This window comes from Musca autumnalis, unplaced genomic scaffold (genome assembly GCF_047663935.1).
Source record: "Musca autumnalis isolate F117 unplaced genomic scaffold, ASM4766393v1 scaffold_1, whole genome shotgun sequence".
In the NCBI taxonomy this organism is placed as follows: domain Eukaryota; kingdom Metazoa; phylum Arthropoda; class Insecta; order Diptera; family Muscidae; genus Musca; species Musca autumnalis.
Genome location: NW_027411644.1, coordinates 70,200,533 through 70,223,927, shown reverse-complemented (window position 1 = coordinate 70,223,927; position 23,395 = coordinate 70,200,533). Strand labels below are relative to the sequence as shown.

Sequence of the window (23,395 nt, the reverse complement as noted above, 5' to 3'; positions counted from 1 at the left end):
GGTCAGACGAAAGGCTGTCTCCTTGTCTGAAACCTCTTTTGGTACAAAATTCTTCGGAGAGGTTCTTTCCAATTTTAACTGAGGACCTAGTATCAGTTAAAGTCATCTTACAAAGCCGGATGAGCTTTGCGGGGATACCAAATTCAGACATTGCGTGGAATACCTTTGATCGGAGGGGACTGTCGAATGCTGATTTATAATCGACAAAAAGGTGAAATGTGTCGATCTGCATCTCTTGGGTCTTCTCTAGGATTTGCCGCAGGGTAAATATCTGGTCAATGGTGGACTTGCCAGGTCTAAAGCCACATTGGTATGGTCCAATTATTTCGTTGACCATTGGCTTTAGTCGTTAGCACAATATCCCTAACACTATCTTATAGGCAATAGGGAGAAGACTTATGCCCCTATAGTTGGAGCATACAGTCTTATCTCCTTTCTTGTGGACGGGACATAGGATGCTCAGGTTCCAATCATCGGGTACGCGTTCTTCCTGCCAGATGGTGCTAACTAGCTGATGCACACACCTTATCAGCGCGTCGCCTCCGGTTTTAAACAGCTCGGCTGGTAAGCCATCGGCTCCTGCTGCTTTATTATTCTTCAGCCGGTTGATTGCTGTTTTTATCTCATCTTGGCCGGGCGGTATACATTCTATACCATCTTCTGGGATTGGATCTGTGGTATCATCGTCTTCGCTACTATTGGATACCAGCAGATTGGAGAAATGTTCCTTCCATAACCTGAGCACGCTATCTGTATCTGTTACCAGATTACCTTGCTGGTCTCTACAGGAGGATGTGCCTGTACCAAAGCCATCTGTTTGATGTTTAACTCTTTGGTAGAATTTTCGGACTTCATTCTGGCTCCTGTACATCTCGATTTTTTCACACTCCCGCTTTGCCATTTCTCTCTTTTTCTGGCGGAAAAGACGTTTCTCTTCTCTCCTTTTCTCCCGATATCTCTCTCGTGCGCTACGCGTTGCTACTGATTGTAAAGTAGCTCTATATGCCGCATTTTTCTCTTCGGTAGCAACACGACACTCCTGGTCATACCATGAATTCCTTTGTGGAGGTCTCTGGAATCCAAGTATGGATTTTGCGGCTGTTTGCATGGAGTGGGCAATATTTTGCCATTGTGTTGTTATGTTATCGGGACAAGGAGTGCTCGCGTTAAGCAATTGGGCTAGTTGAGTGGAATATGCTGTGGCTATCTGTTGTGTTTGCAGTCTATCGATGTCCAACTTCCGCGTTGTGTCTGTTCGTGCTTTATTTGCAACGTTTAGACGGGTACGTACCTTTGCTGCAACAAGGTAGTGGTCCGAATCAACGTTTGCGCCTCGGAACGATCGTACATCCAACACGCTGGATGAATGTCTTCCATCTATTACAACATGATCAATTTGATTACTTGTTCTTTGATCTGGAGACAGCCAGGTGCCCTTATGAATATCGAGATGATTAGATCTGGTACTGCTAACTACCATGTTTTTTGCAGCTGCAAAGTCTATCAGCCTCATACCATTGTCAGATGTTTCACTGTGGAGACTGAATTTCCCGACTGTTGGGCCAAAGATATTCTCCGTTCCAATTTTGGCATTAAAATCGCCTAGAATGATTTTAATGTCAAGGGCAGGGCAACGGTCATATGTTTCTTCTAAGCGCTCGTAAAATATATCTTTGGCCTGTTCGTCCTTTTCTTCAGTAGGAGCATGAGCGCAAATAAAGCTGATGTTGAAGAATTTAGCTTTTATTCGAATTGCAGCAAGTCTTTCATTCACTGGGGTGAAGCTGGATACCAGATGTTTTAGTCTCCGACTAACTACGAATCCACAACCAAACTCATGCTTTACGTCATGGCAGCTATAATACAGTGCGTCACCTTTAGGTGTTGTTGTGACGCCTTTCCCAATCCATCGTATTTCCTGTATGGCAGTAATATCGGCCTTGTACTTTTCAAGTACGTCTGCCAATGCGAAGACTGCACCTTCTCTATAAAGAGTGCGAACATTCCAGGTGCAGATTCGCAGATCATGGTCCTTAAAACGTTTGCGGGGTTCGTCAACTTTAAAGGGGTTTGTTTTTCTTTTCTTTCGTTTTTTCATAGTAGGATGTTTTTTCTAGGGGAGGGTTACTAACCCGAAGCCCAAACCCAAGTTTTTAACGTTCTTATGGGTGAACGCGCGGCACATGTTAGCTCACTACCTTTAACGGGTGTTAAAGGCAGTTCCCCAGGTGACACCACGGGGAGGTCAGTGTCCACTTGAGATGAAAGAGGGACCAAGATAAATCCTGGGCTTTGCCATGTTAAAGCCGGTCAAGACCGTTGCTTGGTATCATTCATCCCATCCCCTACGTCACCCAATTATTTTATATTAGGCAAATAAAAATGGGATTTATCTATATACGAATGTGAGCGTGTGTGTATGTACAATAATGATTATGAGTTGTAATTTGTGTTTGCTTAAATGCAAAAAGAACCAATAAAATAAAAATTAATAAAAAAGTTTATATGTAAATGTATGTCTCACCTCATGATGTGTAGATTTCTTGTTTACACTTTTGTCTGCAGAAATACTGGCGATGGTGTGGGGGTGCAGGTATGTAGCTTTTCAGATTTATTTCAATTTATTTTAATTTTTGTTTGGTTTTCGAAACGCATGCAATATTTGTATGGCTAAAAGAAAATCGAGTATTGAAAATAGAAGAAATTATTTTTGACTGTTACGCGTTTGGAAATGAGTTTGATGACCAAATTTTTTGAAGGACGAATTGTGAAAATGCACGTTTATTTTTGTCAGCCAAGAGGAAAGGGGGTTGATTGGGCATAAATTGCAAAATTCTGAAAACACACAATTTAAAATTTTATGACAATGAGGTTTTTTATAGAAACGCCGGTGTTTGCAAACAACTTTTAATTTTACAATTTTCCAACTTATTGAAAACACTTTCATTCATATGCTTATACTGCTGGACTTATAACGATTTATCGCTTATAAAAATAATTCGTTAAGACCTGCGTTTTAGGCATATATTTCGATGCCAAAGCGAGCTTTGAATTTTGAGATTTTGAGTTAGTGTATTTATATTTTCCAAGATATAAATAACCCGCTTTTTAAGTCAAACTATCGAATACAATTAAACCGCATTTATAGGAACGTCCATATAAGGAAAAATGCTTCAAGGACGTTTTGTAAAAGCATTAAGTCGGCAGTTTACTTTGCAAAGGAACAAAAATTCAGTATTTTTTGTGCTATCTATTATCAACCGACTACATATAAAACAAATTTCTGTTCCATGTTCTCATTTTCAAAAATACTTTACGCCTGCACACAATTACGTTTTCCACACTATGAGCTCGCTTACGTCGTCAAAAACTTGACACACTTTTTCTTTATTGGAAAAGAAAAAAAATTAAATTTCTTCTTAATTCAATTTTTTAGAATTTATTTCATTTCATTTTGATATTTTTAACATATTGTAAACCACAAAATTTTTTCTATTTAGTAACAATTTTTTCCAGTCTGACTCATCATCACTACTACCCCTCCCATCTTGGCTTGAGCGAGCAACACTAAACGACCGACCACATGCCCGTTTTGTAGGAAGAAAACGAAACGAAAACCGGATTGTTTTTGGATTCTTTAATCCAATAAAACTGAAAACAACACCAACGAAATTTACCTTAACAAACACGTACAACAACAAAAGAAAAATTTAATTCTTTTAAAAAATTTGGATTTTTTCGAAACCCAAAATACCAACCGACTCGGAATACGCTCCCGCAGCAACTAAACAAAACAACATTCAAGAAATTCTGTTTGTTTGGCGAAACTTGAGGCAAGAGATGTCGATGGGCGATGATGTATCTCAAAGATTGAGCGCCGAACAGCTGTTTTGTTATTGTTCAAGAAAAACAACAACACTATTTTTATTTATGTGCTTACAATGCAGACCCATAGACCGACCGCTTAAAAACAAAAGAAGCTTTTTTTGTTTTGAAAAAGAAAATAAATCTCTTGGATACTCTGTGTGTGGAAATAATTTACTGTTAAGTTTTGAAGCTTTCAGTTAACAGTCTGCAAAGATGTTCTTAACATAATTATGTTAAGTATGAGGAATGTTAATTTGGAAACTTTACATCATGGCTGAGTTATGTAGCACAAAAAATTGCCACATCAAAATGGGCACCTGTGGAGTACGTGTGCCAGTGTTCTGTGGATGGTGGATGTGTTGAGTCCCAGCTAACAATTTTTGCCAAGGGGTTTTGATATCAGATTTTTCTCGAGGTTTTGTGACGTTTGATTAGAAAATTTACTGATTTTTCTACAAAACTTTCCAATTTCGTTGGACACGTCGATACAATTTTGTACCGAATTCAAAAATAATTTGGTAACATGTGCAGAGATTCGGGCCGAATTGGGAAAGAACTCTGAAAAATATGTTAGCTGGGATGTTATGTGTGTGGAAGTGAGTGTTAGGATGAAATGATTTGTTGGGATTGTTTTGATTGGGATTAAGTTGGGAGCTATATAAAATTTGCCACTTCAACCGGCCGTAACCATAGATCTATGGGTGGAGTTCTGTGGGTTGAGATGAGCATATTAATAAATGGTTTGTGTAGTTTGGTCCTTGTCTGCATTGAGAGCAGATGTATTCAACGACTGCAATTATTATAGCCTGGTAGGTGTTGAGAAGCGTTGACCCCTTTCGAATGTGTAAAGGGAATGGATTCTGAATCACAATATGGTTGAGATGCGTGCGCAGATGACATGCCAGCAGGAACTGTGGAGTGAAAAACATATTATGTTACCGTACTGGCAATATCCTTACCTCCTGGTGCGGAGGGCATTATTTTGTGTTGTTTTCAACCCTCTCCATTGGGTAATGTTTATGAAGGAAGCCTATACGAGCGCAGCGTAATTAATGACTGATCGGCTAACAGCTTTATAAGCAGACAGCGGAATTTTATGCAACCCCTATTTTTGGTCCGATTCATGTAAAATTTTGGGACAGGGCATATTTTTGCCTTCTGATTAAATTGCAATCGAAACTATGACATATGCAAAATTATGCAAAGTGCATAAATTTTTGCATATGCAAAATTTATGCATTTAACATACTTTCTTATGCAACAAATATTTCAATAATTGATGCAAAAATGTTTGTATTTACAATTTTTCTGTTTCAAATTCTTTTCAGACAAGTTAATAAAATTGAGAAATGTATAACCACAGCCTCAACCTTCAAAATACCGAAAATCGGGAGGTATCGTTCAATGGGGGCTACATGAAAGCCTGAACCTAAACCGACAAATTTCAGGTGAAAAGTTGTATACCCCCAAGTAAGACTTAATACCAACTTTCACCCATTTCGGAGGGATATAGAGGCCACAACCTTCAAAATACCGGAAATCGGGAGGTACCGTACTATGGGGGTTATATGAAGACGTGGACATACCGCAAAATTTCAGGTGGAAAGTTTTATACCCCCCAAGGAAGACTTAATACCAAATTTCAGGCATTTTGGCTTGATATTGAAGCCACAACCTTCAAAATACCGGAAATCGGGAGGTACCGTACTATGGGGGCTATATGAAGACGTGGACCTATACCGACAAATTTCAGGTGAAAAGTTGTATACCACCAAGGAAGACTTAATACCAAATTTCACCCATTTCGGAGGGATATTGAGACCAAAACATTCAAAATACCAGAAATCCGGAGGTACCGTTCTATGGGGGATATATGAAGACGTCAACCTTTACCGACAAATTTCAAGTGAGAAGTTTAATACCTCCATGGAAGTCTTAATACCAAATTTCAGCCATTTCGGAGGGATATTGAGGCCACAACCTTCAAAATACCAGAAATCTGGATGTACCGTTCTATGGGGGCTATATGAAGACGTGGACCTATACCGACAAATTTCAGGTGGAAAGTTATACTCCCAACGAAGACTTTATACAAAATGTCAGCCATTTAAGTGTGAGGTTGAGGCCACAACCTTCAAAATACCTGAAATCCGGAGGTACCGTTCTATGGGGGCTATATGAAGACGTGGACCTATATCGAGAAATTTCAGGAAGACTTAATACCAAATTTCAGCCATTTCGGAGGAATATTGAGGCCACAACCTTCAAAATACCAGAAATCTGGAGGTACCGTTCTATGGGGGCTATATGAAGACGTGGACCTATACCGACAAATTTCAGGTGGAAAGTTATACTCCCAACGAAGACTTTATACAAAATGTCAGCCATTTAAGTGTGATGTTGAGGCCACAACCTTCAAAATACCAGAAATCTGGAGGTGCCGTTCTATGGGAGCTATATGAAGACGTGAACTTATACCGAGAAATTTCAGGTGGAAAGTTTTGTACTCCCAACTAAGACTAAATACCAAATTTCGGTCATTTTGGTGGGATATTGAGGCTACAAATTTCAAAATACCGAAAATCGGGAGGTACGTTCTATGGGAGCTATACGAAGAGGTAGACCCTAATTCGTTTTATTTTGTGATAAAACGAGTTTCTGTCTAATCAGATTTTCTCTACGACCATCCTAACCATATATGCATTTACATAGGATTCCGCTGTCTATTTATAAGTAGTCAAAATAATCCCACGCAGTAACTGAGATGGCTTCAAGCTCCTTGTTCCGCTTTTGGACTTTAGAATACAGAATACAGACTCAAAAATTCTGCAACCTGTAGGCCTATTCTGTAACTTTTTAACAACTTTACTCATTGTTTATTTTACAACAATTTCATTTTTTTGTTTTGTAGTTGTTACAAAAACAAAAGAAATTTTAACAACTTTTCAATCATTAAAAGTTACAGAATAGGCCTACAGAACAGGTTTCGTCCCTAAAGAGTCAGGAGACAGGTTAGTGGGGTTAGCTGGGTAGCTAAACAAATGCAGCGTGTTTTGTGATTATCGTGTAATCAATTTGGGCCCAGTATGAATTGAGGCGGCTGTATCGTTCAGATCTTAACTGGGCTAAACTCACTGGTGTTTGCCTTGGTAGCAGGCTTATCACTTATGAAGAAAACCTATAATAGAGTAATTAATGACTGATCGGGTGAATGCTATATAGGTAGCCAAAATAATCTACTAGTCGTAATCCCACGTAGTAACCGAGATGGCTTCAATCACCTTGTTCCGTTTTTTGGAGAATGTCAGTAGGCTATCGAAGGTTATTCTAAATATTCTTGGATTTTGGACAGTTACAACTGTCCCATCTCCGATCTTAAGTTGCTGCCTCACCCCCTTAGTCCATGAAGTGAATTTGTTGTTGTTTTTGAAACAACACAAATGTGTTCGATCGAGTATTATTTTAGTTATTCGGTTCTGGTTTTTCTGTACCTACACTCAAACATTTTGTAATCTGGACTGGCTGGGTCCATATATAGTCAGTAAGCAGGTTAGTGGAGTTAGCTGGGCGGCTAAACAAATGCAGCGTGTCTTGTGGTGGGCCCAATATGAATTGAGGCGGATGTATCGTCCGGATCTTAATTGGGCTAAAATCACTCGTGTTTGCCTTGATAGCTGCCGTTCTTCTGCTGCGATGTATGGGGCCGGGTGTGTGCTGCTGGCCAGCGATTTAAGGATCTTGTTCCTACTTCTGAAAATAGCTGTGGCTTGCGCTGACGACTTAAACATGCTACTGAACGTTATACCCAATATTTTGGGGTAGATTGTGGTCAGAATCAGGACGGCATCGACTAATGTCTTCAGTGGGAGCCTTATTTCAGCCGTCCAAGTGGTGAACAGCAGCGGATATTATCATATTCCTCAGTTGAAGGAACCGCACTAGGCCAGGCCACTTAACCTACCACATATGTCACCGACGATAGAACCCGACGTCAATAACGTAAAATCATCCTCATACATTACTATCTCTATGCCGTCTGGGGGTTGTGAAATATCAGAAAGGTGGCGTGTAACCAGTTAGGGTATATCTCCCCACCTTGCAGATATATCACCTCGTTATTTCTGAATTCCACAACCGACAGGCGTCCTCACATGTAGTTGATTATCCAACGTTTCAAATAGGGCTGGATGGAAGTATTTTCTGTATTCTAGAACAACTTGGGATGTTTGACGGTATCAAGGGTCTTCAATAGGTCATGAACCACCATGAAAATTCGGTTGTACGGCCTGTTCTGCTTAGTCTCTAGGATATTCGCTACTAGCGACAGGAGGGAAATCGACCTTTACGATTCTTCTCTGCTAGCATCCTTGCATGGCTTCTGTAGCGGGACCACGCTGCCAACTTTGTAAGCTTCTAGTACAACATTGGTGGCTAATGACAAATTGAGGGCACTTGTAAATACTCATTTGCGGGTTCACCCAGTTGCTTAAGCATTACAATTGAGATTCCGGGTAGGCTCAACGCTTACTTACTTAGCTGGCCTTTTACAGAACATTTGTTCCATAAGCCGAACTAAGAAAAAAATCTCCAATCCTCTCTGTTTGCTGCCGTATTTTCCCAATCTGGGATATGTAGCTTTCTGATATCTCGTTTGACTTGTTCAATCCAACGAAGCTTTGGCCTTCCAGATCTGCGAGAACCTCCATGCGGCCCGTATCTATACGCCTTTTTAGCGGGTTCATCATCACTCATTCTTATAACATGGCCTAGCCATCGCAATCGTTGTATCTCAATTCGTTCAACTACATTGATGTCATTGTATAGTTGATACAGCTCGTTGTTCATACGACGCCGATATTCGCAGTCAACACAGATTGGCCCGTAGATTTTTCGAAGAATTTTTCTCTCGAACACACCAAGCACTGCCTTATCTGCTTGAGCAAGTACCCATGCTTCGGAACCATACATTAGCACGGGTAGTATCAGTGTTTTGTAAAGTGTTACTTTTGTTTGACGAGAGGTGGCTTTATTCCTAAACTGCTTACTCAGCCCAAAGTAGCATCTGTTAGCCAACACTATTCTTCTTCGTATTTCACAACTGATGTTATTTGTTGTGTTTATGGCTGTGCCGAGGTAGAAGAAGTCCTTTACTACCTCAAAATTGTAGGTACCAACACTCACAGATGGTGCGGGGTTAGTGGACATATTACGCGTCGATACCATCAACTTGGTTTTTTCGCCGTTTACTGCCAGACCAACTTTAGCAGATTCTCTTTCGACTTTTGCAAAGGTGTCAGTTACTTCCTTTACCGATTGACCCATGATGTCAATGTCGTCGGCATAAGCCAGTAACATATGGCTGTTCGTGTATATCGTTCCATTTCTTTTGACCTTCGCGTCTCGTATGACTTTTTCCATCAGGATGTTGAATAGATCACACGACAGGCCGTCTCCTTGTCTGAAACCTCTTTTGGTAATAAACTCTTCGGAAAAGTTCTTTCCTATTTTAACTGAGGATCTCGTCTCAGTTAACGTCATTCTACAAAGCCGAATGAGCTTTGCAGGAATACCAAAATCAGACATGGCTTGGAACACCTTTGAACGTATAGGGCTGTCGAATGCTGCTCTATAATTGACGAAAAGATGGAAGGTGCCGATCTGCATTTCTTGGGTCTTTTCCAGGATTTGTCTCAAGGTAAATATCTGGTCAATGGTGGATTTGCCAGGTCTAAAGCCGCACTGATAGGGTCCAATAATTTCATTGACCATAGGCTTTAGTCTCTCACACAGTATGTCCCTGTAATTGGAGCACACAGTCTTATCACCCTTCTTGTGGACTGGAAATAGGATGCTCACGTTCCAATCGTCGGGTACGCGTTCTTCCTGCCAGATGGTGCTAACTAGCTGATGCATACACCTTATCAGCGTGTTGCTTCCGGTTTTGAACAGCTCGGCTGGTAGGCCATCTGCTCCTGCCGCCTTATTATTCTTCAGCCGGTTTATTGCTGTCCTTACCTCATCCTGGCTGGGCGGTATACATATAATACCATCTTCTGGGATTGGATCTGTGATATCTTCGCCATCTTCACTGCTATCGGATACCAACAGTTTGGAAAAATGTTCTTTCCATATCCTGAGCACACTATCTGTATCAGTTACCAAATTACCTTGTTGGTCTCTACAGGAGGATATGCCTGTACCAAAGCCTTCAGTTTGATGCTTCACTCTTTGGTAGAATTTTCGGACTTCGTTCTGTCTCCTGTAGAGATATTTGTTCACACTCCCTCTTTTCCATCTCTCTCTCTCTTTTTCCTGTGGAAAAGACGTTTCTCCTCTCTCCTTTTCTCCCGATACCTCTCTCGTGCGCTACGCGTTGCTACTGATTGTAAAGTTGCTCTATATGCCGCATTTTTTTTTTTCGGTAGCAGCACGGCACTCCTGGACATACCATGGATTCTTTGGTGGAGGTCTCTGGTATCCAAGTACTGATTTTGCGACTGTTTGCATGGAGTGGGCAATATTTTGCCATTGTGCTGATATGTTATCGGGACGAGAAGCGCTTTCATTAAGCAATTGGGTCAGTTGAGTGGAATATGCTGTGGCTATCTGTTGTGTTTGCAGCTTAGCGATGCACAGTGTGTCCAAAATGGGTTTTTTGTGTCAAAAATCTATATTTTCTAAACGGATAAAGATAGAGCTATGAAATTTGGAGGAGATGTTTATCAAACATGGATCTTTTATCCCGTGTGGTTACAAGCCATTCGGTCAACGTCTTCTATAGAATTTTATGAATAAAAAAAGGTTTTCCGAAATTTTAGAGTTTGTGTAATATAGATACATTTAAATACGAATTGATAATTTCTTAGAGTTATTTAAAACACGTTTTGATGTTATGGAAACATAAAACGCTATATTCTCAAATACAGACTTGTGTTTTAACAACATAAAATAAATCAATTAATATGCATACTATAACAAAAATTTAACTAATTAAATTCATGGAGGAATATTTACTTAGCGTAAAAATGGTAATATTTCGGTGTTTAAATTATGTTTTTTTTTTTGTTATGGGTGCTATTCAAAAGTGTGGGACTATGTTAACGACAGCTGATTCACATACCGCAGCTGATCGTCAGTATCACCAACTAAGGGCCATTATCAATGAATGGCAACGTCATTGTTGCCATAAATAAAAGAATGACAGGCTGTGACAGTGAAACTATTTTCGTTATTTCATTTTGTTAAATATTAGCAAATTATATTTGCAAATATTAAACAATATATAATTTGGTCGGACAATGTATCTTTGAACTCCAAAATACCAAAAATCAGGGGTACCGTTATATGAGAGTTCTATCATAAAGTGGACCTATGCCCACAATATTGTGTGTGCAAGTTTATTGACCACTAGGGACCATAAATGCAAAATTGTAGCAACTTCGTTCCGAAAATGTATTTAAAACCCCTAAAATACCTGAAATCTGGAGGTACCCTTATATGGGGGCTACTCCAAAACGTGGACCTTTATATACAATTTTTAGTAAGGAGATAGTTTACTCGTAGAAAACGTTATATTTAAATTTTTTAGCTAGATCGGTTGATTATTTTAGGTAAAATCCGCAAAACACGTAAGATCGGGTGGTAACGTTAAAAAGGTCCTATTTTCCGGCATCGCACTTGGTCGCTATTTCTCTATTGAAAAATTGATAGTTCGAGAGCTCCTCTAAATTTGGGTACCATTACAACAGTGGAACCCCGTGGAACTTTTTAGTTATATCCCATTAAAAAAGAACTTATTAAAAATATACACGTAAAAATGCTCAAAACAAATAAGGTTATTATACAGAACAGGAACGCACATACATTTACTTCTAAGCACAGTAAAATACGACAGGTTTCGTATTATCAGATAGCAAAAAGAACCATTAAAAAATTCCAATAACTCGTGACAATATGCTCCTCACAAAATCGACGAATTTCCTTGCGATTTTTGGTATTTGTTTTAACGAAAATAAGATCATGTTATAGGTACCGTTACTTCCATTATAACGGTACAACCAACGAAATTTTTGTTTTTCTCTCTTATCTAGCAGGTTTTCTATCCCTTCATATACCATTTTTGGGAATTTTCGACAATTTGTTTTTTGCATTTTTGGCACAAAATATTGAATTTGGACACACTGTGCGATGTCCAACTTTCGTGTTGTGTGTGTCCGTGCTTTATTTGCAACGTTTAGACGGGTACGTACCTTTGCTGCAACAAGGTAATGGTCCGAATCTATGTTTGCTCCTCGGAACGATCGTACATCCAACACGCTCGATGAATGTCTTCCATCTATCACAACGTGATCAATTTGATTTATTGTTGGTCTGGAGACAGCCAAGTGCCCTTATGAATATCGAGATGCTTAAATCTGGTACTGCTAACTACCATGTTTTTTGCCGCTGCGAAGTCTATCAGCCTCATTACATTGTCTGATGTTTCACTATGTAGACTGAATTTTCCGACTGTTTGTCCAAAGATATTCTCCTTTCCAATTTTGGCATTAAAATCGCCTAGAACAATTTTAATGTCATGGGCAGGACAACGGTCATATGTTTCTTCTAAGCGCTCGTAGAATATATCTTTGGTCTGTTCGCTAGCTAATCGTAAATTGCATTAGTACCTCCTCGGCTGAGAGGGCTCTTGTACGGCATGGCACACTCCTCTTTGCCGCATCACTTTCGGGGTGCTATATAAATTGCAGGTTTTCGGATCTGTCACTGTTACGTCATTGAAAGTGTGTAATAGCCGTTCTATCAACCTCCTTTCCCCGATTCGGGAGTGATTTAACTGTTGCTCACAATTTTCTTAATTATCTTCCAATGTTGCATACGCTCACCTACTAGCCTGTTGACTTCAAGTTTCCTAACTAAAACATATATTATAAAATAATATTTTTTCCATAGAAATAAGTATTTTTTCAAGCTCGAGGTCAATATATAAATTATGTTTATAGTTTCGACATTCTTTGAATTGCATCTTTAGGAAGATAAAATCGCAAAAAATAGGCTTTAAATATTTACTTAAAACTAAGGTAGCATCACTACCATCGTCAGCTGTTGTAAATATTGCAATATTTACAAATATGAAATGAAAAAAAAAATCTCAAAAATTATTTCCTGTTGCACGAATGAATTAACTTATGGCCTGTTTCTACTAATAACTAAACTAAAGCCAGGGTCACACTAGGCAAATATTTGCTCCAGCAACAGGGAGTGTGTGTTCACTGAGACCAAGTGAGCATAAAATAATTACGCTCATTTGCTCTCGGTAGGAGCACACTGCCGGTCGCTAGAGCAAATATTTGCCTAATGTGACCCTAGCTTAACGTTTATTCCATTCAAATATTTAAAAAAAAACATGCACAAACCATTTAAACATTTTTGAATGTTTTTTGTTAAAATTTTTTATATGTTTGAAAAAAAGCATTAATGACATTTTTATGATTCTCAGAATTAAAGAAAATTAGTGAGAAACAAATGTTATGCCAGTTTGGTTATCTCATGTGGCTTTAAAGTTTATTTTCAATTATGTATCTGCCTACAGAGACTTCAAAAATTGCCCATAATTCTGATAAATTCAAATTTTAAAATCATGTTGTGCGTGAGGTTTTTTCACCTAATCACCTTGTAATTAAGATTTTATGTAATCGAAAGTAGAAACGTATCACGCTATGATACAGGGATGTGAGGTTGTCAAATATCATAACCCTAATGGACAGCTCTCGGAAAGGGTGATTGGTAAATTGTCTGAATTTTTGCCAATCAGCTTTCCCATGGTTTAAAAAAGTGTGGTGTTCAAAGATTATGAAGTGTGGTGGTCTCTTAACGTAGACGATGATAGGATAGGAGTTGATCTGAGCCAACGTAAATTATGTGTTGCGTCATTTATCTGTCCGGGTGTCACAATGTTTATGTCTGGCGAGATGTGGCAATCTGCTATTACCATCAATTTGCTCGGCTAGCGCTTCGCCCCTCTGGCCACCCCCCAGAATGGAATGCCAATGCTCATAATGAGTGCCCTAGGAACTCTACCTCAGCAGTCCTACACATTACTGCTACACCCGTATATCATGGATCACTAGAGTCAAACTCAAGCGAGATAGGTCTATTCTGGACAGACTTTTGTATAAGGAAGGCAAGAAAAAGTTGTAACCATCGTAACGTTGTAAGCTACAGCTAACCGTGATCTTTGTTTCCTGGATCACGGCGAGCATGATGTTTCTTCACTACATAAAGTCTAAAATTTCGCTGAATTTGTTGCGGAGACTGTTGCAGTTAGATTGCAGGAACGATCCATTTTCGGGGCTCTGAACAACAATATGTGGTGTAGGATGCTGCGTTTGTTGTTGTCTTACGCTTTGAGGTCAGAATTCGACCACAAAAGTACAAATTCAAATTATCGAATTTCATCTCTACAAATCTGTATTCAATCATCTTTCAAGTTTTATGAACATTCAAAAGTTTAAAATTTTCATTTGGCGTTTTTACTGGGAAAGCTGTTACAATTTTAGTTTCGAACCTCTCATCAGTTTCCAAGTGTTTTGTTTGCGGATATGGTCAGCAGAAGTTATTATTCAATAACTTCTTCAACAAAAATGTATTTATACCCAAACATTAATCGTCCGCTCGAAATATGAAAGTGTCAAAGATCCTTCTCAAAAAAGGATGCTTCTACAGACCCTTCGACAGAAAGGTTGATTCTCAAAACTCCTCCCTATAGAAGAAAAGGGTGCATAGAGAAAGGGGTGCTTTTTAAGACCCTTTCCTCTAGGAAATGTGCAACTGTAGACCCTTTTCCTAAAGAAAGGGTACTCCTTAAGAATCCTTTCTAAAGAAAGGGTGTTTAATAAGACCCTTCCCTATAGAAAGGTTACTTTATAAGACCATTTCCTATAGAAAGGTTGGTTCATAAGACACCTTTCTAATGAAATGGTGCTTCATAAGGCCTTTTCCTATAGAAGGGATATTTTCTAAGACCTTTTTCTATAAAAATGGTGTATTATGAGACCATTTCCTGTAGAAAGAGTGATTCATAAGACCATTTGCTATAGAAAGGATGGCTGATAAGAGATTTTCTTATAGAAAGGGTGCTTTATATGACCTTTTCCTATAGTAAGGGTGATTTACAAGTCATTTCCCTATCGAAAGGAAGCTTTATAATTTATTTTCCGATAGAAAGGGTGTTTTTTAAGGCCTTTGCCTATAAGAAGAGTGCCTTATAAGACCTTTTCCTATAGAAAAGCTGCTTTATAAAACATTTTCCTATGGAAAAAGTGCATTATGAGACCCGTTCCTATAGAAAGTGTGCTTTATAATACCTTTGCATGTAGAAAGGATGCTTTATAAGACCTTTTTCTATAGAAAGGTTGCTTCATAAGTGCATTATAAAGCCCTTTTCTCTTGAAACGGTATTTTTTATGATCTTTTTCTATAAAATTTGTGCATTATGAGACCATTTCCTATAGAAAGAGTGAGACCCTTTCTTATAGAAAGGCTGCTATATAGGACCCTTTCGTATAGAAAGGGTGAGTTATAAGAACATTTGCTATAGAAAGGGTGCTTCATAATACCATTTCTTATAAAATGGGAGCTTTATAAGACAATTTTCTATAGAAAGAATGCTTCATAAAACCCTTTTTTATAGAAAGGGTGTTATGTAAGACCCTTGCCTATAGAAAGCGTGCTTTATAAGATAATTTTCTGTAGAAAGGGTGCTTTATAAGACCATTTGCCGTAGAGAGGGTTCTTTATAAGACCATGTGATATAGAAAGGGTGCTTCATAATAGTATTTCCTATATAAAGGGTGCTTCATAATACCATTTCCTATATAACTGGTGCTTCATAATACAATTTCCTAAATAAAGGGTACTTCATAATACAATTTCCTAAATAAAGGGTGCTCTATAAGACAATGTCCTACAGAAAGGGTGCTTCATAAGACCATTTGTTTATAGAAAGCGTGCTTTATAAGACAATTTCCTATAGAAAGCGTGCTTTTTAAGATAATTTCCAGTAGAAAGACTGCTTTTTAAGACAATTTTTATACCCTCCACCATAGTATGGAGGGTATATTAAGTTTGTCATTCCGTTTGTAACACATCGAACTAATCATTTGCGACCCTATAAAGTATATATATTCTTGATCAGGATAAAATTCTAAGACGATCTAGCCATGTCCGTCCGTCCGTCTGTCCGTCCGTCTGTCCGTCTGTTGTAATCACTCTAGCGTCCGCAATAATTGAGATAGAGTGCTGAAATTTTGCACCCGAGGGTCTTTTTTCCATAGGCAGGTCAAGTTCGAAGATGGGCTATATCGGTTCACTCTTTGGTATAGCCCCCATGTAACGGTACCTCCGGATTTGAGGTATTTTGACCTTATTCGCCACATTTGCAGACCGAATTAGCTATAATTTGACACCTAGGGTTCCTAGTGATCAACAAACTTATATTCCAAAGGATATGGGCATAGGTCCATGTTTTGGTATAGCCCCCATATATCGGTACCTCCCGGTTTTCGGTATTTTGAGTATTTTAGCTACAATTTTTAACCGAGCTAGCTGCAAGTTGACATTTGAGGTTCTCAGTGGTCATGAAATATCTCCACCAAACATCGTCAACATAGGTTCATGTTTTGGTATAGCCCCCATTATAACGGTACCTCCCGATTTTCTGTATTTTGAGCATTTTAGTTACAATTTTTAACCGAACTAGCTGTAATTTGACATTTGAGGTTTTCAGTCCTCATGAAACATCTCCACGAAACATCGTCAACATAGGTCCATGTTTTGGTATAGCCCCCATATAGCGGTACCTCCCGATTTTCGGTATTTTGAGAATTTTAGCTACAGTTTTTAACCGAAATAGCTGTAATTTGACATTTGAAATCTCAGTGGTCATAAAACATCTCCAACGAAACATCGTCAATATAGGTCCATGTTTTGGTATAGCCCCCATATAACGGAATCTCCCGATTTTCGATATTTTGAGAATTTTCGCTGCAATTTTTAACAGAACTAGCTGTAATGATCGGTATTTTGAGAATTTTAGCTACAATTTTGTCTATTCAAAAATAATCGTCAATATACATAGGTCCATGTTTTGGTATATCCCCCCATATAACTGTACCTCCCGATTTTCGGGAATTTTCAGTGGTCACGAAATTTCTTCACTAAAATTCGTCAACATAGGTCCATTTTTGAGGGTCTACATTGTTTTGATGAAACTACCCTAAATTTGACTCTTGAAGTTCCCTGCAGCTAGAAAACTTTTCCGCCAAAAAAATTAAAGATCGGTTGACTCTTTGATATAGCCCCGTAGGTGGTACCTTTCACCTAGCTGAACCCATTTTTTTTAGATTAGATTAGATAACACTGTGCAACAAAATGGAAGTGAAAATATGGGGCACGGAAAAATCCTCTTGGGGAAGAAAGGCCTTGGTGAGTATATTATGAACCCCGGAGGACAGATGCGCCGTGTGTCGAACTTCCGCGTTATGGCGTGATGAAATTTTTTTAGAGACCCTGTGGGCCATCAAGAATTAGCGTTATATTTTTTTTCACTGTTGCTTAAGTGCTCTACAAAAAAAAAACAAATAAAGATATAATGCTAATTCATGATGGCTTACAGGGTCTCTTGCTAAAACTTCATCACGCCATAACGCGGAAGTTCGACTCACGGCGCATCTGTCCTTTGGGGTTTTTATCTCTGCCCCAACATTTGTGTTCACAGTGTAATTTAAGCAATATTGGGAGGCAATAGGAGTCTATCCATTGTCGAAAAGTTGTTTCACCTAAAATTGTGAAAGGACCCTAATTATTTCATTTTAATTAAGACTATTTTATGGTGGAGGGAGAATTTAACGACTTTTTACTTGTTTATAATAAGGGTGCTTTATAAAACCATTTGCCATACACGCAAAAAAAAAAACGGACTCTCTAACATATGTCCCAAACATATTTTGCAGCAAACATATATATGTTTGCAACAGTCCCAAACATAATATATGTTTGGGTGGAAACAAATTTATGTTTGGGTGCAACATATATATGTTTGGGTGCAAAGATATTTATGTTTGGGTGCAAATATATATATGTTTGGGTGCAAACAAAGATATGTTTGGGTGGAAACAATTTTATGTTTGGGTGCAAACATTTTATATGTTTGGGTGCAAAAAAATACAAACCCAAAAGGCACAAAAAAAACAAACACATGCACCAGTGGGCGCTTACTGAGAGCAAGGGAGCGTAAAATTCAATGTAAAACACTTTAAAATGTGTGCTCACTTGCTCTCAGTAAGAACTCACTGGCTATCTTTATAGTATACACCAGTGTTCACCAGCAACAACAAATTCAACCGCTGCGTTTTGTTGGGAACACACACGAGATTATCTATCCCTCTCTAGATAAACATGGTGTGCGTTAATTCATTGCTAAAACAAAGAAGATGGTCGGTGGTGAGAGTAACGTTCAAACTCACCACAATTGAGATTGTGTGTGTTCACACAGACACGGCTCGCGAGCCCAGTGGTGATTAACACTGGTATACACACAAATGTTGTGGTTTTTTATTCAAAGGCAAAAGAACAACAAACACATAGGTACATACAAAATTCCAAAGAAATACATAACACACCATAATAAATGAAAAACTGATTGAAATAATTTGTAAATAGTCACACTTTTAAAAAGGAAAAATATATAGAAACGTAGTTGAACGCTTCTCGTTAGTTGTGAAATAAAACAAATTGTCCTCATAGTTGAAATCATCAGCGGGGAATCGGCATCTAGAATCAAATGATTATGTAATGTAATAAATAAATATGGGTATGCCATATTTCAAATATACATAAGTACGTATGTAATTACCAATATTAAATGCGATTTCTTCCTTGTCCAATAAAATATTTCCATTCACCTTATTGATTCAATTATAAAATGTATTGGGCATTTAATTTACTAAAAAGCACAATTTCTTTAAGAAACCACAAAACACTGATTTATTCAATCACTTTACCGTCTTGACTCTACAAAGGCAACTAAAACACTGAAGAAAGAAAAAAAATATAATTCATATTATTTCTTCTTTTCTTCTTCGCCACCTAAGTTGGTTAACAACAACAAAACAAGAAACACACGAGTTTGACGCATACATGCCTCCAAAGCGCCCTTCTTCGCTTCTACGTCTTCTATTATACAATACACACAACTCTTTATTATAAAACAGCATTCCACAGCCGCGAGAGCACTGTTATTACTCTCGTTGACAAACATCCTCTCTCCAACCATGAAAAAAATGTTCTAACATAAAAAATATGTTTTACCCAAACATATCAATTTGAGATATGTTACAAAATGTTGCAAACATATATTTGTTTGGACCCAAACATATTTCTAACATAAATTTTTCTGCGTGTAGAAAGGGTGCTTTATAAGAACATTTGCTATAGAAAGGGTGCTTCATAATACCATTTCGTATAAAAAGGGTGCTTCATAATACCATTTCCTATAAAAAGGGAGCTTTATATGACCATTAATATAGGAAATGGCGGTCTTTATAAGATAATTTCCTGTAGAAAGGGTGCTTTGTAAGACAATTTCCTATAGGAAAGGTCCTTCTTAAGAAACCACACGTAACAGCGGAGAAGTCTGTCTTGTTTGCAGACACGGTTGTTCGAGTTATGTGGGGTGCTAAAGAAAGTATCTAAATGAGATTGTTTATTTGGTCATCATTATATTCATAGCGAAGAGTTTATTGAATGATAACTTCGGCGGAGAATATCCCCAAACAAACAAATAAGAAATACATTAAAACAAATAATAATACATTAAAACAACATCAATGGAAGCTAGACTATTTTGAATAAAAAAGAAAAAAATATGCCATTACATTACTTTAAATAAGTTTTCTAAATAAGTTTTTTCTAAATTGCTTACACGGCGTGTTCACACACAGATACATATACATACATAATTCTTTGTATACAAAGATTATCAACATTTCGTATTAAAAATACAAGAGTGGGGGAAACATTTATTTCAGGAAATGTTGAAGAAATTGTCCAATATTTAACATTTCAATTCAATTAGAAATCAATTGTTTGTCCTCATTTGCCTCAAAGAAAAAATAAGAAGCACCCTTCTTACGACCCTTTTATATTGAAAGGATGCTCCTTAATAAGTCTTCCTATGGAGGTGCTTCTTAAGAAAGGGTGCTTCTTAAGAACCTTTTATATAGAAACACTGTTTTTTAAGACCCTTTCCTATGGCAAAAAGGCATCGTAAGACCGTTTTCTATACAAAGACAACTTCTTAAGACCCTTTCCTTTAGAAATGCTACTTCTTAAGACCCTTTCCCACAAAAAGGGCGCTTCTTAAGACCCTTTCCTACATAAGGGTGCTTTCTTAGACCCTTTCCCACAAAAAGGGCGCTTCTGATGACCCTTTCCCACATAAAGGGTGCTTTCTAAGACCCCTTCCCACATGAAGGGTGCTTCTTAAAACCCTTTCCCACATAAAGGGTGCTTCTTAAGACCCTTGCCCACATAAAGGGTGCTTCTTAAGATCCTTTCCCACTTAAAGGATGATTCTTAAGACCCCTTCCCACATAAAGGGTGCTTTTTAAGATCCTTTCCCACTTAAAGGATGATTCCTAAAACCCTTTCCCACATAAAGGGTGCTTCTTAAGACCCTTTCCCACATAAGGGGTGCTTTTAAAGATCCTTTCCCACATAAAGATTGTTTCTTAAGACCCTTTCCCTTATAATGGGTGTTTCTTAAGACCCTTTCCCACAGAAAAGGTGCTTCTTACAACCCTTTCCCACTTAAAGGGAAAGGGTCTTAGGAAACACTCTTTATGTGGGAAAGGGTTTTAAGAAGTACCCTTTCCCACATAAAGTGTGCTTCTTAAGACCCTTTCTCACGTAAAGGGTGCTTCTTAAGTCCCTTTCCCACATAGAGGGTGCTTCTTAAGACCCTTTCCCACATAAAGGGTGCTTCTTAAGACCCTTTCCTATAGAAAGTGTGCTTCTTAGGACCATTTCCTATGAAAAGGGTGCTTCTTAGGATCCTTTCCTATATTAAGGATGCTTCTTAGGATCCTTTCCTATAGAAAGGATCCTTCTTAGGACCATTTCCTATAGAAAGGATCCTTCTTATGACCCTTTCCTATATAAAGGGTTCTTCTAAGGATCCTTTCCTATATAAAGGGTTCTTCTAAGGATCCCTTCCTATATAAAGGGTTCTTCTAAGGATCCTTTCCTATATAAAGGGTTCTTCTAAGGATCCCTTCCTATAGAATGGGTGCTTCTTAATACCCTTTTTGCTTTCTTGAGAAAAGGTGGTTTTAATGTTTTGGTGGTATTTGTTTGGCCAAACAAAGGGAAAGGAGATTTTGAAAATTTCTACTTTAAAAAAGTTTTTTTTTATTATAAATAATAATCTTTCCTAAAAATATCTTCAAGTCTTCTAATTATATACTATTACCACAACCACACCCTAAAAGACGTGACCTATTCTAAAGTATGCCAACTTAAGACCCTTTGTACCAATCCAAGTGCTCTTACTACCTTAACATTATCCCTCACGTATAACAACTCAAAGTTACCTCCCAAATACTAAAAACAAAGATAAAGTTATACAAAAAACGCCCATAAAATGTATAAAAACTTAAAACAAACAATTTTCGGCTATTATTTCTCCCTCTTTAAATATTTAAAACACACCGACAGATATAACAACTCATATCCATCATACATATGTACATATATTTACATACATTTATCTGTACCTTAAAGTTCATTTACATCCGTTTCCGGTATGCTTATATATTCAGATTAACATACGTACGGACATATATTATATACATATGTATGTATGTATGTGGTAGAACGTGGTAGGCAAGATTAACATTCACATGTTGCTCACCTGGTAATCTGGGCACATAGGAATATAAGTTGTAATGTGTCATTCTCTTTCCCTCCTCATCACTTTCAAAGTTTTTTTATGATCCATAGTTTTTAATAAAAAAGAAATTCAACAAAATTCCTCTCATTGCCCGAAGTCACTGGCCTTGGAGAAGCAGTGAAGTGTTTCAGAAGACAACGGTCTTGTGTAAATTACAGTCAAGGTAGGATTTATGTAACCAGTGCTTTGTTCTAAACTGGTGTTTTTTGGACAGTTTCTTAATGAAATGGTGATTCTAAATACCAATTCGTATAAGAGAAGGTCCTTAAAAGCCATCTTTAAATACCTTCTCCTATAGAAAGGGTGACTCTAAGGTCCCCTTCTTACAGAATGGATGCTTCTAAGGAGGACCCATTCTTATATATGTTTTTAAATATAATTTTTAAAAGAAAGGGTGCTTCGAAGATCCTTTTCTGTGAGGAATTGTGTTTCCTAAGACCTATTTTTAGGAAAATGGTGCTACCTAAGACCAATTATAAGCCCAACCCAATTATTAGAGAAAATGTGCTTCCCAATATATTTTCACAGAGAAAATGTGATTCCCAAGACCACTTTCTTAGAGAAAAGATGCATCCTTAGACCTTTTCTTAGAGAAATGGTAGTTCTTAAAACCCCCCTTTTAGAGCAAGGTTGCTTCCTTAGACCCTTTCTTAGAAAAAATGATGCTTCCAAAGACCCTTTCATAGACAAAGGGCGCTTCCTAAGACTATTTCTTAGAGAATGTGTGCTTCCTAAGACCATTTTTTAATGAAAGGATGATTCCTAAGATTCTTTCTTACAGAAAGGGTGTTCCCTAAAACAATTTCTTACCTAAAGGGTGCTCCGTAAGACCATTTTTTAGAGAAAGAATGCTTTCTAAGACCTTTCGTTAAAGGGTGCTTCCTAAAACGGTTTTTCAGAGAAAGGGTGCTTCCTAAGACACTTTCTCAGAGAAAAGGTGCTTCCTAAGACACTTTCTCAGAGAAAGGGTTCTTCCTAAGACCCTTTCTCAGAGAAACGGGGCTTCTTAAGACCCTTTCTCAGAGAAACGGGGCTTCTTAAGACCCTTTCTCAGAGAAACGGGGCTTCTTAAGACCCTTTGTTAGAGAAAGGGTGCTTCCTAAGACCCTTTCTCAGAAAAAAGGGACTTCTTAAGACCTTTGTTATAGAAAGAGTGCTTCCTAAGACCCTTTGTTATAGAAAGGGCGCTTCCTAAGACCATTTGTTAGGAAAGGAGTGCTTCCTAAGATCCTTTCTTAGAGAAAGGGTGCTTCCTAAGACATTTTCTTAGAGAAAGAGTGCTTCCTAAGACCTTATCTTTGAGAATGAGTGCTTCCAAAGACCCTTTCTTTGAGAATGGGTGCTTCCTAAGACCCTTTCTTTGAGAATGGGTGCTTCCTTAACCCTTTCTTTGAGAATGACTACTTCCTAAGACCCTTTCTTTGAGAATGGGTGCTTCCTTAACCCTTTCTTTGAGAATGGCTGCTTCCTAAGACCCTTTCTTTGAGAATGGGTGCTTCCTTAACCCTTTCTTTGAGAATG

The 23,395-nt window shown here is 38.0% G+C and overlaps 1 protein-coding gene across 11 annotated transcripts in view; it reads right to left on the bottom strand.

Annotated features, from left to right (window-relative positions):
- Positions 1 to 23,395, bottom strand: part of Esyt2 (extended synaptotagmin-like protein 2) — a 106,546-nt gene that overhangs the window by 56,298 nt on the left and 26,853 nt on the right. For 2 of the 11 annotated variants that reach the window (XM_073980310.1, XM_073980326.1), the window contains exons 1-2: positions 3,759 to 3,969; positions 2,525 to 2,670 (exon numbers count right to left, since the gene is read on the bottom strand). The exons of 4 other annotated variants lie outside the window; for them this stretch is intronic. In XM_073980310.1, coding sequence (XP_073836411.1) covers positions 2,525 to 2,529 — 5 coding nt within the window. In that variant the 5' untranslated portion in view covers positions 2,530 to 2,670; positions 3,759 to 3,969. Of the gene's footprint in view, positions 1 to 2,524; positions 2,671 to 3,677; positions 3,970 to 23,395 lie in introns of those variants that run through there. 5 more of the 11 variants (XM_073980379.1, XM_073980347.1, XM_073980300.1 and 2 more) reach the window with 4 other exon arrangements.